Genomic DNA, 22,965 nt, shown 5'->3' on the forward strand with positions numbered 1-22,965 from the left:
TACAGGGAAGAAGGAGCCATGTCTCAAGAATGGAGGGGTGCAGGAAAAAAAGAAAAACAACGCCGGATTGAGGAGAACAGAAGCATTCACATCAAATAAAAAAAAAAAAATATATATATATATATTCTGGTGACAGGACACTGCCCGAATGCGTGAAGAGGAAATCTAGCCATTGATTAGGTGGTTATACCAAGTTGTTGCAGGTGGTGAGAGTGGTCTCAGCGGGGGCATTCTGGCTCCGCTCCTGGAGGTCTTCTTGTGAGGAGGAGGAGGTTATGAACACTAGAGGTTGGGAAGTCACCAATTCTCCTACAGACAAGCCAGTGAAATCATGTGTAATGGAATTGCTTCCAGATAAGCTGTGGCAGGTCTGTAATGACAATCGAAGGAAGACATGTTACCTGTGACGGCCACAAGAACGGCGAAGCAGAGCTCTAAGGTGAAAGGTCGGTCCCTGAGCACTTGACAGTCCATGTGAGCACTTAGCAGGCTTCCTTGTGTACAGCATACACCCACAGCTCTATTCATACATTAATGACTCTTCTGCTCATACGGGTGTGGTACGTGGGGTGACAGTGGCTGGGATGAGGATTTGTACGGAAAATTTTAATGGAAAGTGAACTAAAATGAAGAGAAGCCAGTACGCCGATCAGTTGATCGCTGGCGATAATCAGGAGCCGCACACATAATTATATGATGGCAGGGACCTAGTGGTTCCACCAGAGCAGGAGACACCCTGAAAGAGCAGCGATTCATGGGGGCATGTAGAGGTGGATAAGGGCGCCCAACTCCATGGTGCTCATGTGTGTGTGTGAACAGGACGAAACATCTATAAAGTGAATGTGCCATCAGAAAATGACCTAGTGTTTAACAAAAGATTGTCAGGTTCAATGTTTTTTTTAATTTTATTTAAAACATGCAGTTTCCACACTGGCCGATAAGCCGAATATTGGACTCTTACTTTCTGTTCTTTACAGCATCCACTGACTCTGACCACAAATAAGTATTTAATGAGCATGCTCTGATCTTGCGTCTTCTACAGAGAGGTGAGCTGTGACATCACCTATTGTGAATGGTGGATCCTGTGTTATCTACTGTATATAGAGATGTTATCAGTCATTGTACAGGAGGAGGAGGTGAGCTGTGCATTCACCTATTGTGAATAATGACTCCTGTGTTATCTCCTGTATATAGAGGTGTTATCAGTCATTGTACAGGAGGAGGTGGTGAGCTGTGCATTCACCTATTGTGAATGGTGGATCCTGTGTTATCTACTGTATATAGAGGAGTTATCAGTCATTGTACAGGAGGAGGAGGTGAGCTGTGACATCACCTATTGTGAGTAATGACTCCTGTGTTATCTACTGTATATAGAGGTGTTATAAGTCATTGTACAGGAGGAGGAGGTGAGCTGTGACATCACCTATTGTGAATGGTGGATTCTGTGTTATCTACTGTATATAGAGGTGTTATCAGTCATTGTACAGGAGGAGGAGGTGAGCTGTGACATCACCTATTGTGAATGGTGGATTCTGTGTTATCTACTGTATATAGAGGTGTTATCAGTCATTGTACAGGAGGAGGAGGTGAGCTGTGACATCACCTATTGTGAATAATGACTCCTGTGTTATCTACTGTATATAGAGGTGTTATTAGTCATTGTACAGGAGGGGGAGGTGAACTGTGACATCATCTATTGTGAATGGTGGATCCTGTGTTATCTGCTGTATATAGAGGTGTTATCAGTCATTGTACAGGAGGAGGAGGTGAGCTGTGACATCACCTATTGTGAATGGTGGATCCTGTGTTATCTACTGTATATAGAGGTGTTATCAGTCATTGTACAGGAGGAGGAGGTGAGCTGTGACATCATCTATTGTGAATGGTGGATCCTGTTTTATCTACTGTATATAGAGGTGTTATCAGTCATTGTACAGGAGGAGGAGGTGAGCTGTGACATCACCTATTGTGAATGGTGGATCCTGGGTTATCTACTGTATATAGAGGTGTTATCAGTCATTGTACAGGAGGGGGAGGTGAGCTGTGACATCATCTATTGTGAATGGTGGATCCTGTGTTATCTACTGTATATAGAGGTGTTATCAGTCGTACAGGAGGAGGAGGTGAGCTGTGACATCACCTATTGTGAATGGTGGATCCTGTGTTATCTACTGTATATAGAGGTGTTATCAGTCATTGTACAGGAGGAGGAGGTGAGCTGTGACATCACCTATTGTGAATGGTGGATCCTGTGTTATCTATTGTATATAGAATTATCAGTCATTGTACAGGAGGAGGAGGTGAGCTGTGACATCACCTATTGTGAATGGTGGATCCTGTGTTATCTATTGTATATAGAATTATCAGTCATTGTACAGGAGGAGGAGGTGAGCTGTGACATGAACTATTGTGAATGGTGGGTACTGTGTTATCTACTGTATATAGAGGTGTTATCAGTCATTGTACAGGAGGAGGAGGTGAGCTGTGACATCACCTATTGTGAATGGTGGATCCTGTGTTATCTACTGTATATAGAGGTGTTATCAGTCATTGTACAGGAGGAGGAGGTGAGCTGTGACATCGCCTATTGTGAATGGTGGATCCTGTGTTATCTATTGTATATAGAATTATCAGTCATTGTACAGGAGGAGGAGGTGAGCTGTGATATCACCTATTGTGAATGGTGGATACTCTGTTATCTACTGTATATAGAGGTGTTACCTTTTATTGTAATCTTGTCTGTGATGGTAATGAGACTGCTGTGCAGAACAGGAAGTAGGAGTCTAATGGCCAATATGAAAATAGCAAGCTTTCCAAATTTTCGTTTTTGTACAGATAAAAATGTGAAAAACAAAATAAAATAAAAATACGTAAAAACATAAAAACCTGATTAAAACAATTGGTCATTTTCTGCTGACACATTCCTTTTAATTTAGTATATACGGCATATTTGGAAATTCAAAGGAATATTCTTATCAATACCAATCATTGGTTGGAGCCTAAGAGCGCAGGGCATGACATAGGGATTCAAATGATATAAAGACCCGAAGAGGAGATCCAGTAAACTAATCTCAATGCAGCATGTGAAGGTGGGAAGTAATTTTTACCCTAGTACGGGGTAATTAGCATCATCCACATGGGGTTTCTGCTGTACCTGTGGATCAACACTTTATAGTTTGAAATCAATAAACTTGTGTCTTCTTTCAAGCTTAAAGTGATGAAAAATAGAATCTCTACGTCATGCGCCTCCATTCAGTCCCCGCGCCTCCATTCAGTCCCCGCGCCTCCATTCAGTCCCCGCGCCACCATTCATTCCCTGTGCCACCATTCAGTCCCTGCACCTCCATTCAGTCGCCGCGCCACCATTCAGTTGTTGCGCCTCCATTCAGTCCCCGCGCCTCCATTCAGTCCCTGCGCCTCCATTCAGTCCCAACGTCATCATTCAGTCCCTGCACCAGGCATAACGGGGTATTAGTTTTGCCTATCCCCTTCTGGACATTGGATATACTAATATGTCCAATGCCAGGTCAATATTTATGCTGCGGGCTCAGGAGCTGAGCCAGCATAATTCCCAGCAGATGATGGCTGTATGATAGAGTGAGCATCTGCCACTAACAGCAGCGAGAGGAGCTGAGCTCTGCTCGCTGCTGTTAATGCCTTACATGAGTCCATCGCTGCCCCAAACCCGCAATCAAGTCGTATTGATGAGTTGCCATAGGACCTGGGGAACCGCTGAAAGCCCCCTTTAACTAGTAAGGAAAAGTGGAGCAGTTGAGGCCTGAGATTTGTTTTCACTTTTGATTTGCAGTAGTTATTTTGGGGGTGGGGACAAAAATCTGTTTTTTTAATTGGTTTTCATTAAAGATTGTGCACCATTTGATTTTTACAGACTCTATTTCCATGCACATTACCAGCTGCTGAGTGAGTTAACTGAGGATTCATCAGTGACCTTGTTCCAATTTAGAAAATTGAAATTCTTATCTGTTTCCTTTTCTGATCTCAGCTGATTTATGACCATATCAAAAGTTCAGCTCAACTTTGATGTGGTCGGTGATCACAAAATCAGCAGAAAATGACAGATAAAAGCGTTACAAGCTCTGTCATAAGGAGCTCACTGACGCATCCTAAGTTAACTCATTCTGCAGCCAGCAATCGTGCAATATTATTGATATCTAACTGCAAAATTTATTTTTCGCTCAAAATACATGAATTGGAAAAAAAATGTTCACAAAAGTGTTCATATTCTTTGAGTAATTAATTGAGAATTCAATTAGTGGTTAATGATGTGAGTAGATGGCAATAATAAAAGGTTAATAAATAAATAAAAGTAATATTCTCTTTTCCCATATCCTCTGCCACTTCTTACTGCCACCGTGCACTGAACCCCAAGGTCTCTCATGTTAGTCCGAGATGTCAATAAGTGCGCCGCAACTTTAATACCAGGACTTTAGGAAAAGATTGCTACCGTGCCTAGGCCTGGGAGGTCTCTGCGCATGTGTAGGTACATCCCAGGCCTAGTTGCAACCAGAAGTACTGGATTAGAGTGAAGATGCCCAGGGTTTCAGAGCGCCGTGACAGTAAGAGGAGGCGATGAGGACTTTATGGGGGACTGCTGCTTATCACTTGGTGTCAGACACGATGGGACCCTTTTAGGAGGTCTTGTTGAGTGGTTTTGATGTTATGGATGATGGATGTATCTAGAAATATACCTTCCTTTTGATTTGAGATGATGGAGCATGCTGCATGGATCAGTTAGGGTCATTACCTGATCTGAGCTGCCATTCCCCAAGTCAGAGTCATTGGAGCTCCCGAAATAAAGTCGCCATATATTGGACTTTGTATCATCCGGAGGAATTTTGACCATATCCAGAGAAGTAAAAGACTGTTCTAGGGCGCTGTCTGGGTCTCCTGAAGATTCATCAGATATACTGCTTTGGTTCAAGAAAATCATTGATGATAAACTGGCGTCGCTGTCGGATCCAGACCCGCTGTCCTGAAATAAGAAAGGTATAAAGGTGAATAGTCAAATGTCTGTAGAAACGTACACAAACAAGAAGCGAAAACGGATGTTTAATAAAGAAAAACGTTAATAAGCGGATGTCAATGTATGCATGGAAAGCCTGTATCCGCCATAGCAGGGGGCGCTCTATTCTGGCCCCTAGAAGGGGGTCTTAAGTGGAGGAGCTTCAATTTTTAATGACGCATCAAGAGATAACTCCTTTACGTAAAAATAAAGATAAGGTGGTCCTACCTGGGGTGCGCTGGGAGCGAGGCGGGAGTGGATTGCCTCTAGCTGTGCATTGTATAGCAAGGCCTTCAGATCCGCTCCTGTGAAGTTCTCGGTGCGAATGGAAACGTACTGAAAATCCACGTCACGGTCTAATGTCAAAGAGCGGCTGAGACCTTTAAGGATTTCATATCGAGACGCCTGTAAAATTAAACCAAACAATTATGTAAGGAGGAGGGGTTCTAATCAAGGCTTAATATTTGGGGCCGTCACCTGATAAATCCTCCTTTATTCGGCCCTGATCGCTGTGGGATGTGGGGCTTGGATTTGGGAATCATGAATGTAAAACCCAAAAGCCCCCCCCGGTCACGCATGGCTCGGCTCCCTCGGTCCCGCATGGCTCGGCTCCCCCGGTCACGCAAGGCTCGGCTCCCCCGCTCACGCAAGGCTCGGCTCCCCCGCTCACGCAAGGCTCGGCTCCCCCGCTCACGCATGGCTCGGCTCCCCCGCTCACGCATGGCTCGGCTCCCCCGCTCACGCATGGCTCGGCTCCCCCGCTCACGCATGGCTCGGCTCCCCCGCTCACGCATGGCTCGGCTCCCCCGCTCACGCATGGCTCGGCTTCCTCGGTCATGCATGGCTCGGCTCCCCCGGTCACGCATGGCTCGGCTCCCCCGGTCACTGCTATTCCCGTGCATGCGCAGTAACTGCCACAACTGCACGTTCTACCCGCGCAGTATAGTATGTTAATTTCACTGCACCGGCCTATTTCTAGTAAGTGGGATATGGATGTGTCTGGCATCAGGAGCCATTTGCAGAAGGCAGATATAGAATGTGATGCAAGCACAGCCCAAAGTGCTTTTTTTACCCCCATTCCTGACCTGGTCTGGGGGTGGACAGTACAAACATTCATCCAAACGTCCAGGTCGAAGTAAGGCAGGATCAATCAAATCTGGGCGACTGGTGGCTGCCAGGACGTACACTCCTAATAAAATTATGAAAGGCATGAAGTGATTATAGAGTTTAGTTTACGTAGAGATCAGCCAGTCTATGTACTCGGCCACCGTGTAATAATGATGTTACCTTGTAACCCCTCCACACCATCCAGCTGCGTCAGCATCTGATTGACCACCCTGTCAGTGACCCCCGTATTATCGTGGCCCCTTCGTGGCGCGATGGAATCAAACTCGTCAAAGAACAGGATGCAAGGCTTGGCAGCCTGCGCTCTGGAAGTTCAGGGCATAGGAAGAAAGCTTCATTAGCACTTCACCCCATAGAGACGAGATCAGATGTGACAGATCCCTGCGCTCCTGGCAAACAGCTGAGGCCGATGCAGGGGATATGTAGCACTGCACTGATGGCGTCGATAAGAGCGGCTGAAGTCTGCCAGACCTGGGGCCATTCCTATACTGTACAACTAGCGATATGCCAACACTTTAGGTGCTGGGATTGTCCCTTTAACTCTTTACCTTGTAAAGACATCCCGCACCGCCTGCTCACTGGCTCCAATATATTTGCTGAGAAGCTCAGGACCCTAGAAGACACACAATAGCAAATGTTTTCACTTATCCAAAACGGTCATAAACCAATTTCTTACATTACTCATAATTATCAAAATCTCCCCTCTGTCAGTCCACGGGCTCTACCACGACGCAAACAAGGTGCTCTGGAAAAACAAAATCGCCCTTTAACCCGACAGAAAAAAGTGGTGGTCCTAATCAGTAATAGGCCGTTTTCTTTGTATAACTGCGCTCTCAGTGATAGCTGTGTCACCGATTGGGACCGCCCACTGGACTCCTAAGCCCAGAATGAGCAGGGATTTCAATAAATAAGTTACACTGAATCTTTTCCCGTATAAGCTATATATTTTCAGCTTGGTAACATGCTGCTCATAGACTGAGCCGATATTTGACGTTTCAAGGGCGTTGAGTATTTATGCACGTGCGTCACGAAACACAGTTTTCACCTTAATGCCGATGAAATTCATCCCGCTTTCATGAGCGACGACACCAGCGAGCAAAGTCTTCCCTGTGCCCGGTGCCCCATACAGCAACACTCCAGATCTGTGCCGGATTGGAAGATTTGCAAATAATTCTGGATACTAAAAAAAAACAAAAAAAAAACAGATTTACATTTCTGAGAATATATATATATTTTTAATGAGAATAACACTATTTCTGGCAATGATCTCATTTGTATCCTAGACTTTTCCCCTCTGCAGGCTCTATCTCTAATTTTCAGTTGTCTCTGAGCTGGTGCGTGGAGACGCACTGCCATGATGTCTCCTATACACAGCACACACAGACATGCGGGATTCCTGCTCTCCTGTCTCCATGCAGCACATGTTCAGCAGCACGAATTATATTACAGCAGTACTGAGCAGTGTAGCAGTTAATTCCTGCTCTTCTGTCTCTATGCACCACATGTTCATCAGCACCACTGACTAGATTGCAGCAGAACTGAGCAGTGTGGCAGTGAATCTCTGCTCTCCTTTCTCTATGTAGCAAGATATTCAGTAGCAGGATTGAGGATTTTACAGCAACACCGAGCAGTGTAGCAGTGAATTTCTGCTCTTCTGTCTCTATGTAGCACATGCTTAGCAGCAGCAATCAGAATATTACAGTAAAACTGAGCAGTGTAGCAGTGACTCCAGTACTGGGGTGAGATAAAACTATACAAGAAAGCAGCAACGTGATTTGTGTGTGGCTGTACCTCTTTGTATTGCCACATTTTTTCTCACTCTGCTCCTCCCTCTTTTCCTTCCCTTCCCTCTACATAAAGATCAACAGGCAGCTGTAATCTGATCCCTCAGTTAACTAGCAGTCGACTTGTTTTAGCTGTATTTCAGAGTGAAATGAAACGATGAGTCCAAGAGGAGGAGAGAGAAGAAAAAGTGGCTCATAAGTGGAGAAAGAAGCAGATTTCACTGCTAAGGTAAATAGGGATTTTTGTGTGTACTCACCGTAAAATCCTTTTCTCCGAGCCACTCATTGGGGGACACAGGACCATAGGGTCATTGTCCCGGTCCCGGAACACGAGAGCGGTCTGGCAACCGCAAGGGAACGTCGGCTACGAGCTGAACGAGCTCCGCGTACCAAGCGCGACGAGGCCAGTCTGGGGCGACCAGGATGACTGGAACTCCCTCCGTCTTGATCTTTCGGATCACCTTCGGCAGTAAGGGAAGGGGAGGGAAGACATATGGGAGCTGAAATTGATGCCACGGAGAGATCAGCGCGTCCACTCCAATGGCCTGGGGATCCCGAGATCGAGCAATGAAGTGGTGGACTTTGGCGTTCAATCTGGACGCCATCAGATCCACGTCCGGGGTCCCCCAGCGAAGACAGATCTGGTGAAAAACCTCTGGGTGGAGTTCCCACTCCCCCGAGGCAAGGCCCTGGCGGCTCAAGAAGTCCGCCGCCCAGTTCTCGACTCCCGGAATGTGCACCGCAGAGATGATGGAATGGTTGGTTTCGGCCCAACGAAGGATGAGGGAGACTTCCTGCATCGCCGCCCTGCTGCGGGTACCCCCCTGGTGGTTGATGTAAGCCACCGCCGTGACGTTGTCCGATTGGACACGTACTGGGTGACCCGCAAGCAGGGCGTGAAAGCGACTCAGAGCAAGTCTGATAGCACGAATCTCCAGGATGTTGATGGGGAGTTTGGATTCCCGAACTGTCCAGCGGCCCTGGGCAGAGTGGTGGAGGAACACCGCCCCCCAGCCAAGAAGACTGGCGTCGGTAGTTACCACTAACCAGCGGATCGGGAGGAAGGACTTCCCCTGGAGAAGAGATGGGCCCAGGGTCCACCATACGAGAGATTGTCTGACCCGCGGGGACAGGGGACAAGGGCGGTCGAGAGATGAGATACTCCTGTCCCAGCTGTCCAGCAAAGCCTGTTGCAAGGGACGGAGATGGAGTTGAGCAAAAGAAACTGCTTCGATTGTGGCAACCATCTTTCCCAGAATCTTCATGGCGAACCGAATGGTTCGCGGGCGGGGATGACAGAGCGTTCGGGCTCCCTTCTGAAGTGCTAGGGCCTTGGACCGAGGAAGCAAGACCAGTCCCCTTGAAGTGTCCAGGATCATTCCCAGAAAGGAGATCCGACGGGCCGGAACGGGAGCGGATTTGTCCCAGTTGATCAACCAACCTAGGCGCGAAAGAGAATCCAGGGTAATGTGGACGCTTGACTCGCAGGCTTGAAAAGACGGGCCCTTTTTGAGGAGATCGTCTAAGTAAGGTAACACGACGACTCCTCGAGAATGAAGAATGGCCATGACAGCCGCCATGACCTTGGTAAATACCCTGGGCGCAGTGGCGAGACCGAAGGGTAAGGCCGTGAACTGGAAGTGGTCCTCCCGAATGGCAAAGCGGAGGAACCTTTGATGAGGCGGGAATATCGGGATGTGAAGATAGGCATCCTTGATGTCTATCGAGGCCAGAAATTCCCCTCTTTCCATCGAAGTAGCGATTCCATCCTGAAATGCCGGACTCTTACGCACTTGTTCAGTGCTCTGGCGGAGGGTGTTGAACCTCTCGTGTTCCGGGACCGGGACAATGACCCTATGGTCCTGTGTCCCCCAATGAGGCGAAGGAGAAACTATAACGTTTCTTAAACTTGCTTGTATGTACTACTGATTTGTGCAAACTTTGTTACAAGCAACAGTATTTTTTCTGTATACAAGTAAAAGATCCCACCGTTACTTAAGGAAAGACTTGAGTAATATGTTACATTTCTGTACCATGGGAGAGAAGCAGGACAAAGGCACAGCTGTATGACCTCAGGTTAATGAAGCTGCACACACACCAGGGATTACGGGTGCCACTTCCAAAGAAAGAAAATCTGTATGTCCATAGAAAAGAAAGCGGATTGGCACATACCGTCCCATGCAACAAAATCCTTTATTGTGGAATCATCATTCCAACAGCAGGCAGATAAAACAGTGGAGCAAATACAGACGACGATCGTTTTCACGCTTACATTGCGCTTCAACAGACTTCAACTGTAAATGTGCAACGATCGTCGTATGTATTTGCTCCACTGTTTTATCTGCCTGCTGTTCGTATGATGATGCCACAATAAAGGATTTTGTTGCACGGGACGGTATGTGCCAATCCGCTTTCTTTTCTATGGTGTTACATTTCTGTGACTGCACCTTGGCCGGTAACTCAATGTTGTCCTTGAGAACCTGTCGCACATCGTGCAGTCCTCCCACCATGTTCCAGCCCTGGTCCTTCGGCTTGTGTAATTTAGCGTTCTTCAGGGACATGGGGGTGAAGCCTTTAAGAGCTTTCTGGAAGTCTGACGTTGCCAAAATGAAATCTAAAATATCCAATTAAAAAAAATGTCAGAAATGCGGTACATTAGGTGCAGGTTTACGTTATAGATTCAATGAATGTGTAAGAATCTGAATGACGGAGGAGGGGATTCATTAGAAGGGAATGGGCACGTCACCTTGTTTCATGTAGACCTTTCTTGTAGCCACGCTGGACTCGATGGCTCGTTCGACGAGCATCACAAAATCTTTGGCGACAAAACCTTCGGTTTCCTTTGCAAGGTGATGGAGGTCGAGGTCTTTAAACCGAGAGATTTCACATGAAAGCCTGTTCTCTACAACGCGGCGCAAGACTTCTGATCTTTCCTTCTGTAAAATAATCATGTCGTTTACATACAGAAATATTTGTATCTGCTTATAAAATTTTATCTACGAGGTCATCAGCAAATTTTATTTACCTGACTGTTTTAAGTCTTAAAAACTCTGGAGACTTATGGGAAGATTTGAATTTTTTTTTTTAAATTTATTTATGATTTTATTTTTTACTGTGTTCCCTTAAGAATGCTGCATCGTTCGGCTTTTACAGGCTCTTTCTTTTTGTGCAAATTCCTAGTTTCAAAATGAGCAAACTGATAATCCATCAGTAAGCTTGTTCTGACAGATGCTTGTAACGCTATAGTTTGTCTTTTTCTGTGATGATTTATGACCACATCACTGTTCAGCTCAATGTTGATGCGGCCTGTGGCCATAAATCGGCACAGATGGGCTGAATAAAAAAAAAATAAAAAGGAGATTTTTGTGTACTCACCGTAAAATCTTTTTCTCCGAGCCAATCATTGGGGGACACAGGACCATGGGTGTTATGCTGCTACCACTAGGAGGACACTAAGCAAACAAAAGATTAACTCCTCCTCTGCAGTATACACCCCTTCACTGGCTACAATTTCACCAGTTCGGTAGTAAAGCAGTAGGAGCATGAACAAATGACAAACTATGTCAAAAACCAAGAAGTAACAACAAGCCAAACTGGCTAACAGGGTGGGTGCTGTGTCCCCCAATGATTGGCTCGGAGAAAAAGATTTTACGGTGAGTACACAAAAATCTCCTTTTCTCCTACGCCTCATTGGGGGACACAGGACCATGGGACGTACAAAAGCAGTCCCTGGGTGGGGAGCAATATGCTAATACCCCATGTACCACTTGCTTACGGCTAAGGAACTGCCGCTTGCAGAATACGCCTGCCAAGGGCGGCGTCCGCAGAAGAGAGAGAATGAATGTGGTAATGTTTGGTAAAAGTGTGCAAACTGGACCATGTCGCAGCCTTGCAGACCTGCTGTGCTGACGCCTGGTGCCGAATGGCCCACGAGGCGCCCACCGACCGGGTAGAATGGGCCTTGATCCCAGCTGGGATAGGAACACCTTTGACACGATAGGATTATTCAATGGTCGACCGAATCCATTTAGCAATAGTAGCTTTGGAAGCGGGAGAACCCTTCCTTGGCCCCTCTGGAAGGACGAAAAGGGCATCCGACGTGCGAAAGGGAGCCGTCCGCGAAACGTACCGACGAAGAGCTCTCACCACATCCAGAGAGTGCAGAACCTTCTCAATGCGGTGGACCGGAGCCGGACAGAACGAAGGTAGATCAATCTCCTCATTGAGGTGGAAAGAAGAGACGACCTTGGGCAGAAAAGTGGGAGAAGTCCTCAATACCGCCTTGTCCGAATGAAAAATTAGAAACGGAGGGCGGCAGGAGAGTGCAGCCAACTCCGAGACCCGCCTGATGGACGTAATAGCCACTAGGAACACTACTTTCCAGGAGAGGAAAGTCAGGGACACGTCCTGTAGCGGTTCGAAGGGAGTCTCCTGGAGAGCTCCGAGAACTAAATTAAGATCCCACGGATCCAAGGGCATTTTGTAGGGAGGCGCCATGTGGGAGACTCCCTGGAAAAAGGTCTTCACCGGCAATTTATTGGCAATCTTTCGCTGGAAAAGGACTGACAATGCCGAAACTTGACCCTTTAGAGAGCTAAGGGCAAGTCCCGACTCCAGTCCAGACTGAAGGAATTCCAGTATTGCAGGGATGGAAAATACCAAAGGGGATCGCCCCTGTGCATCGCACCATAAGAAGAAAATTCGCCAGGTACGGTGGTAACAGCGCATGGAAACGGGTTTCCTAGCCCTGATCATGGTGGAAGATACTTCGGGAGTGAAACCCGCTTGGCCTAGAATCCAGGATTCAACGGCCAGGCCGTCAAAGACAGGGCCCCTGAGTTCTGGTGGTGAATGGGGCCCTGTGAGAGAAGATCCACGCGATCTGGAAGACGCCAGGGGGCGTCGGCAACCAGCTGAACCAGTTCCGTGTACCATGCCCGGCGCGGCCAGTCCGGCGCGACAAGGATCACTGGTACCCCCTCTGCCCTGATCTTCTTGATGACCCTGGGCAGCAGAGGAAGAGGAGGAAAAATGTACGGGAGACGGAACTGGTGCCAAGGCAAGACCAGGCGTCTGCTCCGATGGCCCGTGGATCGAGTGACCGAGCAAAGAACTGTGGAACCTTGTTGTTCAACCTGGATGCCATGAGATCCACATCCGGAGTCCCCCAGCGACGACAGATCTGCTGAAAAACCTCCGGGTGAGGAGACCACTCGCCCGAGGCGAGGCCCTGGCAGCTGAGGAAGTCCACCACTCCCCTGGAATGAAGAATGGCCATGGCAGCCGCCATGACCTTCGTGAAAACCCTGGGGGCGGTGGCGAGGCCGAAAGGCAAGGCCACAAATTGGAAATGCTCTCCGCGACACGCGAAGAGTAGGAACTTTTGATGCGGAGGAAAGATTGGAATGTGGAGATGAGCATCCTTGATGTCTATGGACGCGAGGAATTCTCCTTTTTCCATAGACGCGACCACCGATCGGAGGGATTCCATCCTGAAGTGACGAACTTTTACAAATTTGTTTAACAGTTTTAGGTCCAGGATCGGACCGAGCGATCCGTCCTTCTTTGGGACCACGAATAGGTTCGAGTAGAACCCTTGGAACCTTTGGTCTGGGGGAACCGGAATGATAACTCCGTCCCCTTGAAGTGCCCGTATGGCCTTGAGAAGAGCTGTTGATTTTGGAGGGCAAGACTGGATGAAGCGCGTCGGGGGGTTGGCAATTCTATTTTGTATCCGGTGGATACCAGTTCCCTGACCCACTCGTCGGAAACGACTGAGAGCCAGGCCTGGCGGAACAAAAGTAAACGCCCTCCTACCCTGTTGGAGCCCCCTGGAAGTCGTAAAGAGTCATTGCGTGGAGGATCTATGGGATGTGGATCCCTTAGACCCGGGAGGTCTTGGTCTGGGTTTCCAATTACGGTTAGGTCTGTAAGAGACCTGGGAGCCTCGGCGTGCCTTGCCCTGATGCGGAGGTGGAAGGTGCCGTAGACCAGTTGGAATTGTTGCGAAAGGGCTGAAATCGGGGTTGTTGATACCAAAAAGGCCGGGTAGACTTTTGCTGGGGAAGAAATTTACTTTTTCCCCCGGTGGCGTCCGAGATGATTTGGTCTAGTTTTTCACCAAACAAACGACCCGCCTGGTAGGGCAGAGATGTCAAGGAGCGCTTGGAGGCCGAATCTGCTCGCCAATCCCTGAGCCACAGGGCTCTTCTGATGGAGATTGCATTCGCGGCTGCTTGTGCCGCGCAATTGGCTGCATCTATTGAGGCATTGACAACAAAGTCCCCAGCCTGGACTATCTGGTTAGCCAGGTTGACCGCTTCAGGAGGAAGGTCTCTAGCGTGCATGGTCGAGGAAAGCGTCTCGGCCCAAGCGGACATAGCCTTAGCCACCCAAGAGGCAGCGAAGGAGGGAAAGAGGGAAGCTCCTGTGGCCTCGAAGACAGAGCGGGCCAGATAATCAATCTGGCGGTCAGAGGGGTTCTTAACAGAGGAGCTGTCTGACAGGGACAGGATGGTTTTGGAAGCGAGATGTGACACAGCAGGGTCGACAGAAGGGGACTGCAGCCAGTCCTTGATTAGGTCCTGAGAAAAAGGATATTTGGCCTCTATGGGTTTTTGACCCATGAAACGTTTATCGGGGCGATCTCTATGTTTTTGTACTATTTCTTTGAACTCAGGATGAGTGACAAAAAACTTTTGGACATGTTTAGTCTTTTTGAACGACACCACGTGTTCGGGCATAGGCACGGATTCATCGGTCACCTTCAGGGTCTGGTTAACCGCCTCAATGAGAGAGTCGAGTGTCTCTTGAGAGGGGGAGAAATCCTGAACGTAAGAATCGTCGGACTCATATTCAGAGTCGTTCGGGTTGTCTGGAGAAGGGGACCGGGAAGCGGAGGTCGCCGATGCGGAAAAACCAGCTGGCCCGTGGTCAGGGGAAGAAACATGGGCCCGTTTTCTGGAACCCCGAGAAGGAGGAGATAGTGTGCGCCCCCTGCTGGTGGACGGATCCGTACCGTCGCCCGTATGCACCGCAGACTGACCTGAAGGGGGGCCCCAGAGGGAATCAACCGCCCTGACTAGAAAATCCATGGATCGTGACAGAGAAGCTGCCCACTCAGGGAGACTAGGCTCCACAGGATCGGCGGCATCGGCGGGAGGCGGCTGCGCAGGGGCCGGGACACAATCCGCACACAAAGGGCTAGTGCGAGCTCGGGGCAGGGCCGCATTGCAAGTGGCACATACAGTGAAAAATACTGTGTGCTTCTTGGTACCCTTTTTAGTCTCCTTGGATTGAGACATAGTGTCTTTGGAGACAGATCGGGCAGTATACGCAGGGAAGGGGTTAAGCTTTCTTGAAGCAGCTTACCCACGGTCCTGTGCCTGTGTCCCCGGGGAGGAATCAGCCGTGGCGGTTCTGGAGAGCTGTGGGCGCGTGGGCTCCTTGCAGGGAGGTAGAGCAATATGGCCCCCGAGATCTGCAGGGCGCCTCTCGTCCCAGACGAGAAGCGCCGAAATAGGGGGGGCGGGGTTACGGCCGTGGGAGGGGTCTGCCCACTGCGGTCTACTCCGGCTGAAAAGCCGGGGACTAAATTTTTTGGCCTGCCCGGCGATGTGCGGTGGCGGCCGCTAGCCCCTAGCTGCATACCCCTGCGGCCTACCCGGTTGAAAAGCCGGGGACTAAATTTCTGGCCTGCCCGGCGGCGGCCGTAACGGAGCGCTGCTTACCCCGCTGATCAGGCTGACGGCGCCTCTCCCCAGGGACCGGGACCGCATCGCTGCCGCAGAGTGGGGGCGCAGGGAGATTATGTACTTACAGCGTCGCAGGACCTCCTGTCCTGTAAGAGTGCGCACTCAATCCATGCACCCGGATGGGGGATGGAGAGGCCCCTGATGCGTCCTCATCCCCAAGAAGGGGTTTGTCTTGTGGCTTTGTGTGATCTTCCTCTGTGATGCCCCGGAAAGGTACAAAAGAGCAGGGCTCTATGTGCTCACCGCAGGGGGAGGGGGGGAGTAGTGGGGGGAAATCGGGACCAAGGATGGAACCGTTGCCCCAGCATAATTTGCCCCAGCAAAATTAACCCCAGACGTCGCAGGAGAGGGACGGGGAGGTATACTCGCCTGTTGTTGGTTCGGGGGAGAGCGGGCCCTATTAAGAAGGACCCGTCGCCCCCTTCACTCCGTTGTAAAATTAAAATCAAAAATTAAAATAAAAATTAGAATAAAAATTAAAAACAAGAAAGTTGGGGTCTGAAAACAGACCCAAGTGCCTCCTACAGACACTAAGCAAGAACTGGTGAAATTGTAGCCAGTGAAGGGGTGTATACTGCAGAGGAGGAGTTAATCTTTTGTTTGCTTAGTGTCCTCCTAGTGGCAGCAGCATAACACCCATGGTCCTGTGTCCCCCAATGAGGCGTAGGAGAAAAAGGGTTACAAACTCCTTGTCAGAACGAACTCACTGATGCATTCTCAGTTAGCTCATTCTGCAGCCAGCAATGTGCCAGGGTAAAAACAAGCAAACTGGTACAACATTTTTTAACGAAATCCAATTGCAAAAATTATTTTTTAGCTCAAACTACAGGGGTTGAAGTAAAAAATAAATGTTCCTAAAGGTTTTCATAAATCCTAATCTGTTAATAAAGTATGCCCTGAGGCACCGGGCATGCACTTTACATAAAATTTTGTAAACCCCATAGTCCTAATAGATAATTATGTGCAGACCTCAGTGGCGATGGTTACCTGAGCTGGCGGCTGGATGGCTTTAAGGCACTGGAAAAGATGGATTCCTTGCGATGAAATGAGGATGGGGTTTAGAGAATGCTCAGACTGGCTGGTCGCGATGACGGCGATCTGTGTCTCCATCCGGATTATTTCCTTCATTAGATCCTTCAGAACTGAAATGCAGGAAAAAAAATAACCCAGGCAGTCAGAAAGGTCTGCAGAGTAAGATGATTCCCCAGCCTCCGAACAGGGGTCTCACCCGGCCGGTGGCCGCAGCCGCGATTCATTTTCTGACGGTGTTTCCTGAGTAGCAAAGTGCATGGCCGCCTGTCCGGTCAGATCGTAAGCCACTTTAATAAACCGCCTTAAAGGAACAGGTCAACAATTTGGACTGTGCAAAACGTCTACCAGGGACAGATAGGAGAACGGCAAAAACAGACTGATAAGCAGCGATTTGCTGGCAGAATACAGTTTTACTCCAGGGACCCCCCCGCTCCTGTAAATGCACTGGAGCAAGACCCTCACTATGACGTGCACGGCGGTTTGTGTAGTGAGCGATCCCTGTATTGACGCTGCCATTCATTGCTTGCTATAGTGGGTCCCTGGTTGGACTTAACGGCCATAAACCAGTCATATACAGTAAAACTGTATATGAAAAGTCATAGAAGTCAGTCATTCTGCCACCAGACTTGGAGGCAAAAGACAAAACTGCTGACAGGCTCCATTTAAAGAGAATAAAACTGTATTTTTTCTAAGAATGCGGCAATACACAAACAGGCAATCCCTCCATGTGTTGCGGCTGTCGAACAGGGCAGGACATGCAGCTGTGGGGGCTCCAACATATCATTCTAGCATGCCAAAGTGCTCTATTAGCACACGAGCATGCTGAGATAACACCTTATCCGAGCACACTCGCTCATCACTATGGCTGTATAGAACTTTATAAAGCCCTCCTTTAGGCTACATATACTTTTTTGGTCGGATGAGGGAATGTAAAAGGAAAAAACGGCAATGTTGTTGTATTTTTTTTGCCATTTATGATTAAATAAAAATATCAGGATTACTTTATTATGGAGAAAGGGTTTCTATGTTTTTTTTTAAAGTTTACTAAACTTTTGCATCAGAGTGACATATAGTGTGTATATATATATATATATATATATATATATATATATATATATATATATATATATATATATATATATATATAGTGTAGGATTAAAATGCGAGCACGCTGGCCTCCTTGGTGTTGTTTTACCTTTGCGTTATGCGCTTATACTTAATATTAAACCTTACAATTGTACCTTGATTGTTCTCGGAATACACTGTGCACTGCATGCCCAACTCTGCTACATCACCATTGCTGAACCTTGTACTGCCTGACTATTCTCCTGTAGTGCATGCCCAACTCTGCTACATCACCATTGCTGAACCTTGTACTGCCTGACTATTCTCCTGTAGTGCATGCTCAACTCTGCTACATCACCATTGCTGAACTTTGTACTGCCTGACTATTCTCCTGTAGTGCATGCCCAACTCTGCTACATCACCATTGCTGAACCTTGTACTGCCTGACTATTCTCCTGTAGTGCATGCCCAACTCTGCTACATCACCATTGCTGAACCTTGTACTGCCTGACTATTCTCCTGAAGTGCATGCCCAACTCTGCTACATCACCATTGCTGAACCTTGTATTGCCTGACTATTCTCCTGAAGTGCATGCCCAACTCTGCTACATCACCATTGATGAACCTTACATTGCCTGGCTATTCTCCTGTAGTGCATGCCCATCTCTGCTACATCACCATTGCTGAACCTTGCATTGCCTGACTATTCTCCTGTAGTGCATGCCCAACTCTGCTACATCACCATTGCTGAACCTTGCATTGCCTGACTATTCTCATGTAGTGCATGCCCAGCTCTGCTACATCACCATTGCTGAACCTTGTATTGCCTGGCTATTCTCCTGTAGTGCATGCCCAACTCTGCTACATCACCATTGCTGAACCTTGCATTGCCTGACTATTCACTTTATGTGCATGCCCAACTCTGCTACATCACCATTGCTGAACCTTGCATTGCCTGACTATTCTCCTGTAGTGCATGCCCAACTCTGCTACATCACCATTGCTGAACCTTGCATTGCCTGACTATTCTCATGTAGTGCATGCCCAGCTCTGCTACATCACCATTGCTGAACCTTGTATTGCCTGGCTATTCTCCTGTAGTGCATGCCCAACTCTGCTACATCACCATTGCTGAACCTTGCATTGCCTGACTATTCACTTTATGTGCATGCCTATCTCTGCTACATCTCTGTGGCAGAGCTTTGGGTCGTTGGACTACCCTCCTGACTATGGGAGCTTTCAGTGATCCCTTATTGGACGTCTATGGCTGTTATCCTACGTAACCATATCTCCCACTTCCCAAGAGGCACCGAAGAAGCAAATTCAGTCATGTACCTCTACCAGAACCGAACAGAAGTCATAGTACAGGGGGTGCAAAATGTTTGGACTCCAGTGTAAACCAGGGATAATTTTGTAATTAAATGATTTATGTTTTTAGCGTAGAAATATAGATTTACCATAAGACACTTGCTTGCTGCGCACGGCCTCCGGGCCATGCTCCTGTTCGTGTGTTGCTGGCACACCAGCAATGTGATCCAGGTCATCCAGTAAAAGAACAGCTGGTTGCCTCCACGCCGCCTCCGCAAATCCTTCCTCCAGAGTCTGGCATAAGCTTTCTAGAGTCTTTCCTGAAGGGTCACCATACAAGAAAGGTTACATGGAACTAGCAACTTCATTTTCTTATTATTTCTTAAACAGATTAATGGCAGCTATTACAGCACCAATATCTGTCTTCTGGCTACAGAATCAGTGTAATGAACCAGGATGCACAGGATGAACAACAAAATAAGACGAGTGCTGCGTTGTATGCAATGCAAAAGAGTGACATCTATGGACACAATGGGCCAGCGATACCCTATTCCCAGCACCCTGATGATTAGCTGACCGAAGGGGGTCACACAAAGGGTCTTACTTCTGGTATTACTGCTCAGTCTCATTCAAGTGAATGGAACGGCTAAAAGAGGATTTCCTCAGATGTTCTTCCTGGCAGTGAACTATGGCTGTATACCACTCATCATAAAGTACCTTTTAATAATTTACAGTCGATTTCCTCCACATAGGCTTCCAGGTTGTTGAACGCCTCTCTGCATAATGCCCTCGCCATAGTGGATTTTCCACAGCCCTGGGGAAAACAAACAGTAGATGAATGTAGGGTACAGGGACCGAATATTGATCATACCGCATGATATGAGATGAATTCTTCTTCTCCATTCACATCCAAAGCTTCGATTTAAGGTACCGTCACATTAAGCGACGCTGCAGCGATCTAGACAACGATCCCGATCGCTGCAGCGTCGCTGTGTGGTCGCTGGAGAGCTGTCACACAGACAGCTCTCCAGCGACCAACTATGCCGAAGTCCCCTGGTAACCAGAGTAAACATTGGGTTACTAAGCGCAGGGCCGCGCTTAGTAACCCGATGTTTACCCTGGTTACCAGCGTAAACGTAAAAAAAAACAAACACTACATACTTACATTCCGGCGTCTGTTCTCTCCGGCGCTCTGCTTCTCTGCACTAAGCGCCGGCCGGAAAGCAGAGCACAGCGGTGACGTCACCGCTGTGCTTTCCGGCTGGCGCTTACACAGTGCAGAGAAGCAGAGCGCCGGAGAGAACAGACACTGGAATGTAAGTATGAAGTGTTTTTTTTTTTTTTACGTTTACGCTGGTAACCAGGGTAAACATCGGGTTACTAAGCGCGGCCCTGCGCTTAGTAACCCGTTGTTTACCCTGGTTACCAGTGAAGACATCGCTGAATCGGCGTCACACACGCCGATTCAACGATGTCTGCGGGAGTCCGGCGTCGAAATAAAGTTCTGGACTTTCTGCTCCGACCAACAATGGCACAGCAGGATCCAGATCGCTGCTGCCTGTCAAACTGAACGATATCGCTAGCCAGGACGCTGCAACGTCACGGATCGCTAGCGATATCGTTCAGCGTGAAGGTACCTTTAGGCATCAGATGAACATAGATCCCGGGATGTAAAACCCGAACCTTCCTCCGATGCATGCCATACAATAGCGAAGCCCGACTTAAAAGAAAAAAACATATAGCACAGTCGACTGCACTGCTATAGGTACATAAAAAATCCATATATACGTTAAATGCATATATATATTTTTTTACAACAGGATCCTTCAGTTAAGGATGCCATGATTCGGAAGCATTCAGATAACGTATACGTCCTAGAGTATATGTCAGAGTAATTATTCAAAAACTCAATTTTAGTAGTAAAAATATCTCTATAATGTCATTTAAAGTGTTTTGTGCTGCGCTTCCCCTCCAGGCTGCTGAGTATTTGTCCGACCCACTGGCTGATACAGGCAGAAAAATGCTCCAGTGCAAGTACACTATATGGGTCATTTGCAGCCCAAGAGCTTCTAAAAGTGCAACATTTCACCTGCTTTGGAGGTAAAAATGGGCCCCCTTACCTCTTGGGCCCTTATGTGGCCGGACATGTTGCACCAATGATATGTCCGCCACTGGTTGGACCCCTATAACGCTAACTCCATCCGACCATGCACTCACTTTTTATCTTTTTCCGCCCCTTCTTTCACCATCCCGCTGCACCTGCACTATGTGTAGCAGCGTCCTCCTAATTCTAGCGGTCAAATAAGGCGACATCAGCCGTGACGACCAATCAACAAGCCAGAAGAGGAGGGGACATGACATTAATTTGGCAAATCCCAGTCAAGTTACCACAATGAGTGTGAGCGGTTCAGCACCAATTCAGAAGAGAAAGATACTACAAATCTCCTTTGCATGGGTAATATCACCCTATAAGTCCAAGAAAAATCAACATCTAAAATGTGTTGTGAACATAGTAGGTCTTACCTGGAGGGACAGCCTCTCACACACTGACTAAAAATGAATACTCAGGGTGATGCAGCCCCACGGTCAGACCCCCAGAAATTAAACACTGGCCATGAGGCGGACTCACAGTCATTCCCCAGTGATCAAACACTGACCATGCTGCGACCAAACACTGACTGTGCTGAGGCCTCATGGTCAGACCCCAGAGAGCAAACACTGACTGTGCTGAGGCCTCACAGTCACTCCCCAGTGATCAAACACTGACCGTGCTGCGGCCTCACAGTCAGACCCCCAGAGACTAAACAGTGACCGCGATGAGGCCTCATAGTCACTCCCCAGAAATCAAACACTGACCATGTTGCGGCCCCATGGTCAGACCCCAGAGACCAAACACTGACTGTGCTGAGGCCTCACAGTCACTCCCCAGTGATCAAACACTGACCGTGCTGCAGCTTCACAGTCAGACCCCCAGAGACCAAACACTGACCGTGCTGCGGCCTCACAGTCCCTCCCCAGAGATCAAACACTGACCGTGCTGTGGCACAACGATCAGACCCCCAGAGATCAAATACTAACCGTGCTGTGGCCCCACGGTCAGACACCCAGGGATTAAACACTGACCGTGCTGCGGCCTCACGTTCAGACACCCAGAGATCAAACACTGACCGTGCTGCGGCCCCACGGTCAGACACCCAGAGATCAAACACTGACCGTGCTGCGGCCCCAGGGTCAGACACCCAGACATCAAACAGTGACAGTGTTGCAGCCCCACGGTCAGACACCCAGAGATAAGACACTGACCAAGCATTTTATATCTATTTATACCATTTGTGGTATAAACCCCCTTTAAAGCGTTTGAAAATTTTTTATCAAGTGGTGTTTGCCTTTAAAGGAATATTGCCATTTTATAAAGCGATTACGTATCGCTGGCATATGCTGTAACTATGATTAGTAGGGTTCTGACCACTGGGACAGTTACTGATCCAGAGAATGAAGAGTGCAGGGTCGCCCAAGTCCCTGGCTGGGGAATAGCTGTGCAGGGGAAACACAGTAAAGGGACCCAGTTATAAACCAGTACTGCAATCTCACCTTCAGGATCAGAGGCTACCTCAGAATTCGGACCTCCACTAATTAGAATATCCTACATATATGCCATCACTTTATAACATGGAAATGCGCCTTTAAATGTTCTGACCATTGCATAAAGCACTCGCATGCTGATACCTTTGGTCCAGATAGGAGCACAGCTCCGCTGCGTAGTCCAGATGCCGTGGAGACAAACTGCCTGGATAATGGACGTCCCATTAGACAGTGAACAATATGGTCGTAGCAGGTTGTCAGTAAGCCATCAACACCACTGTAATATAAAAGC

General features: G+C 48.0%; 1 protein-coding gene across 2 annotated transcripts in view; it reads right to left on the reverse strand.

Annotated features, from left to right (window-relative positions):
- PEX1 (peroxisomal biogenesis factor 1) overlaps window positions 1-22,965 on the reverse strand; it is a 58,964-nt gene that overhangs the window by 8,647 nt on the left and 27,352 nt on the right. The window contains exons 10-22 of one of the 2 annotated variants that reach the window (XM_069729401.1): window positions 22,818-22,950; window positions 19,809-19,905; window positions 19,241-19,411; window positions 16,674-16,828; window positions 10,679-10,868; window positions 10,380-10,546; window positions 7,194-7,328; window positions 6,697-6,761; window positions 6,311-6,453; window positions 6,109-6,212; window positions 5,252-5,428; window positions 4,766-4,993; window positions 191-370 (exon numbers count right to left, since the gene is read on the reverse strand). In XM_069729401.1, coding sequence (XP_069585502.1) covers window positions 191-370; window positions 4,766-4,993; window positions 5,252-5,428; window positions 6,109-6,212; window positions 6,311-6,453; window positions 6,697-6,761; window positions 7,194-7,328; window positions 10,380-10,546; window positions 10,679-10,868; window positions 16,674-16,828; window positions 19,241-19,411; window positions 19,809-19,905; window positions 22,818-22,950 — 1,945 coding nt within the window. The remainder of the gene's footprint in view (window positions 1-190; window positions 371-4,765; window positions 4,994-5,251; window positions 5,429-6,108; window positions 6,213-6,310; window positions 6,454-6,696; window positions 6,762-7,193; window positions 7,329-10,379; window positions 10,547-10,678; window positions 10,869-16,673; window positions 16,829-19,240; window positions 19,412-19,808; window positions 19,906-22,817; window positions 22,951-22,965) is intronic. The other variant, XM_069729402.1, reaches the window with a different exon arrangement.

This window comes from Ranitomeya imitator, chromosome 6 (assembly GCF_032444005.1).
Source record: "Ranitomeya imitator isolate aRanImi1 chromosome 6, aRanImi1.pri, whole genome shotgun sequence".
Classification (NCBI taxonomy): domain Eukaryota; kingdom Metazoa; phylum Chordata; class Amphibia; order Anura; family Dendrobatidae; genus Ranitomeya; species Ranitomeya imitator.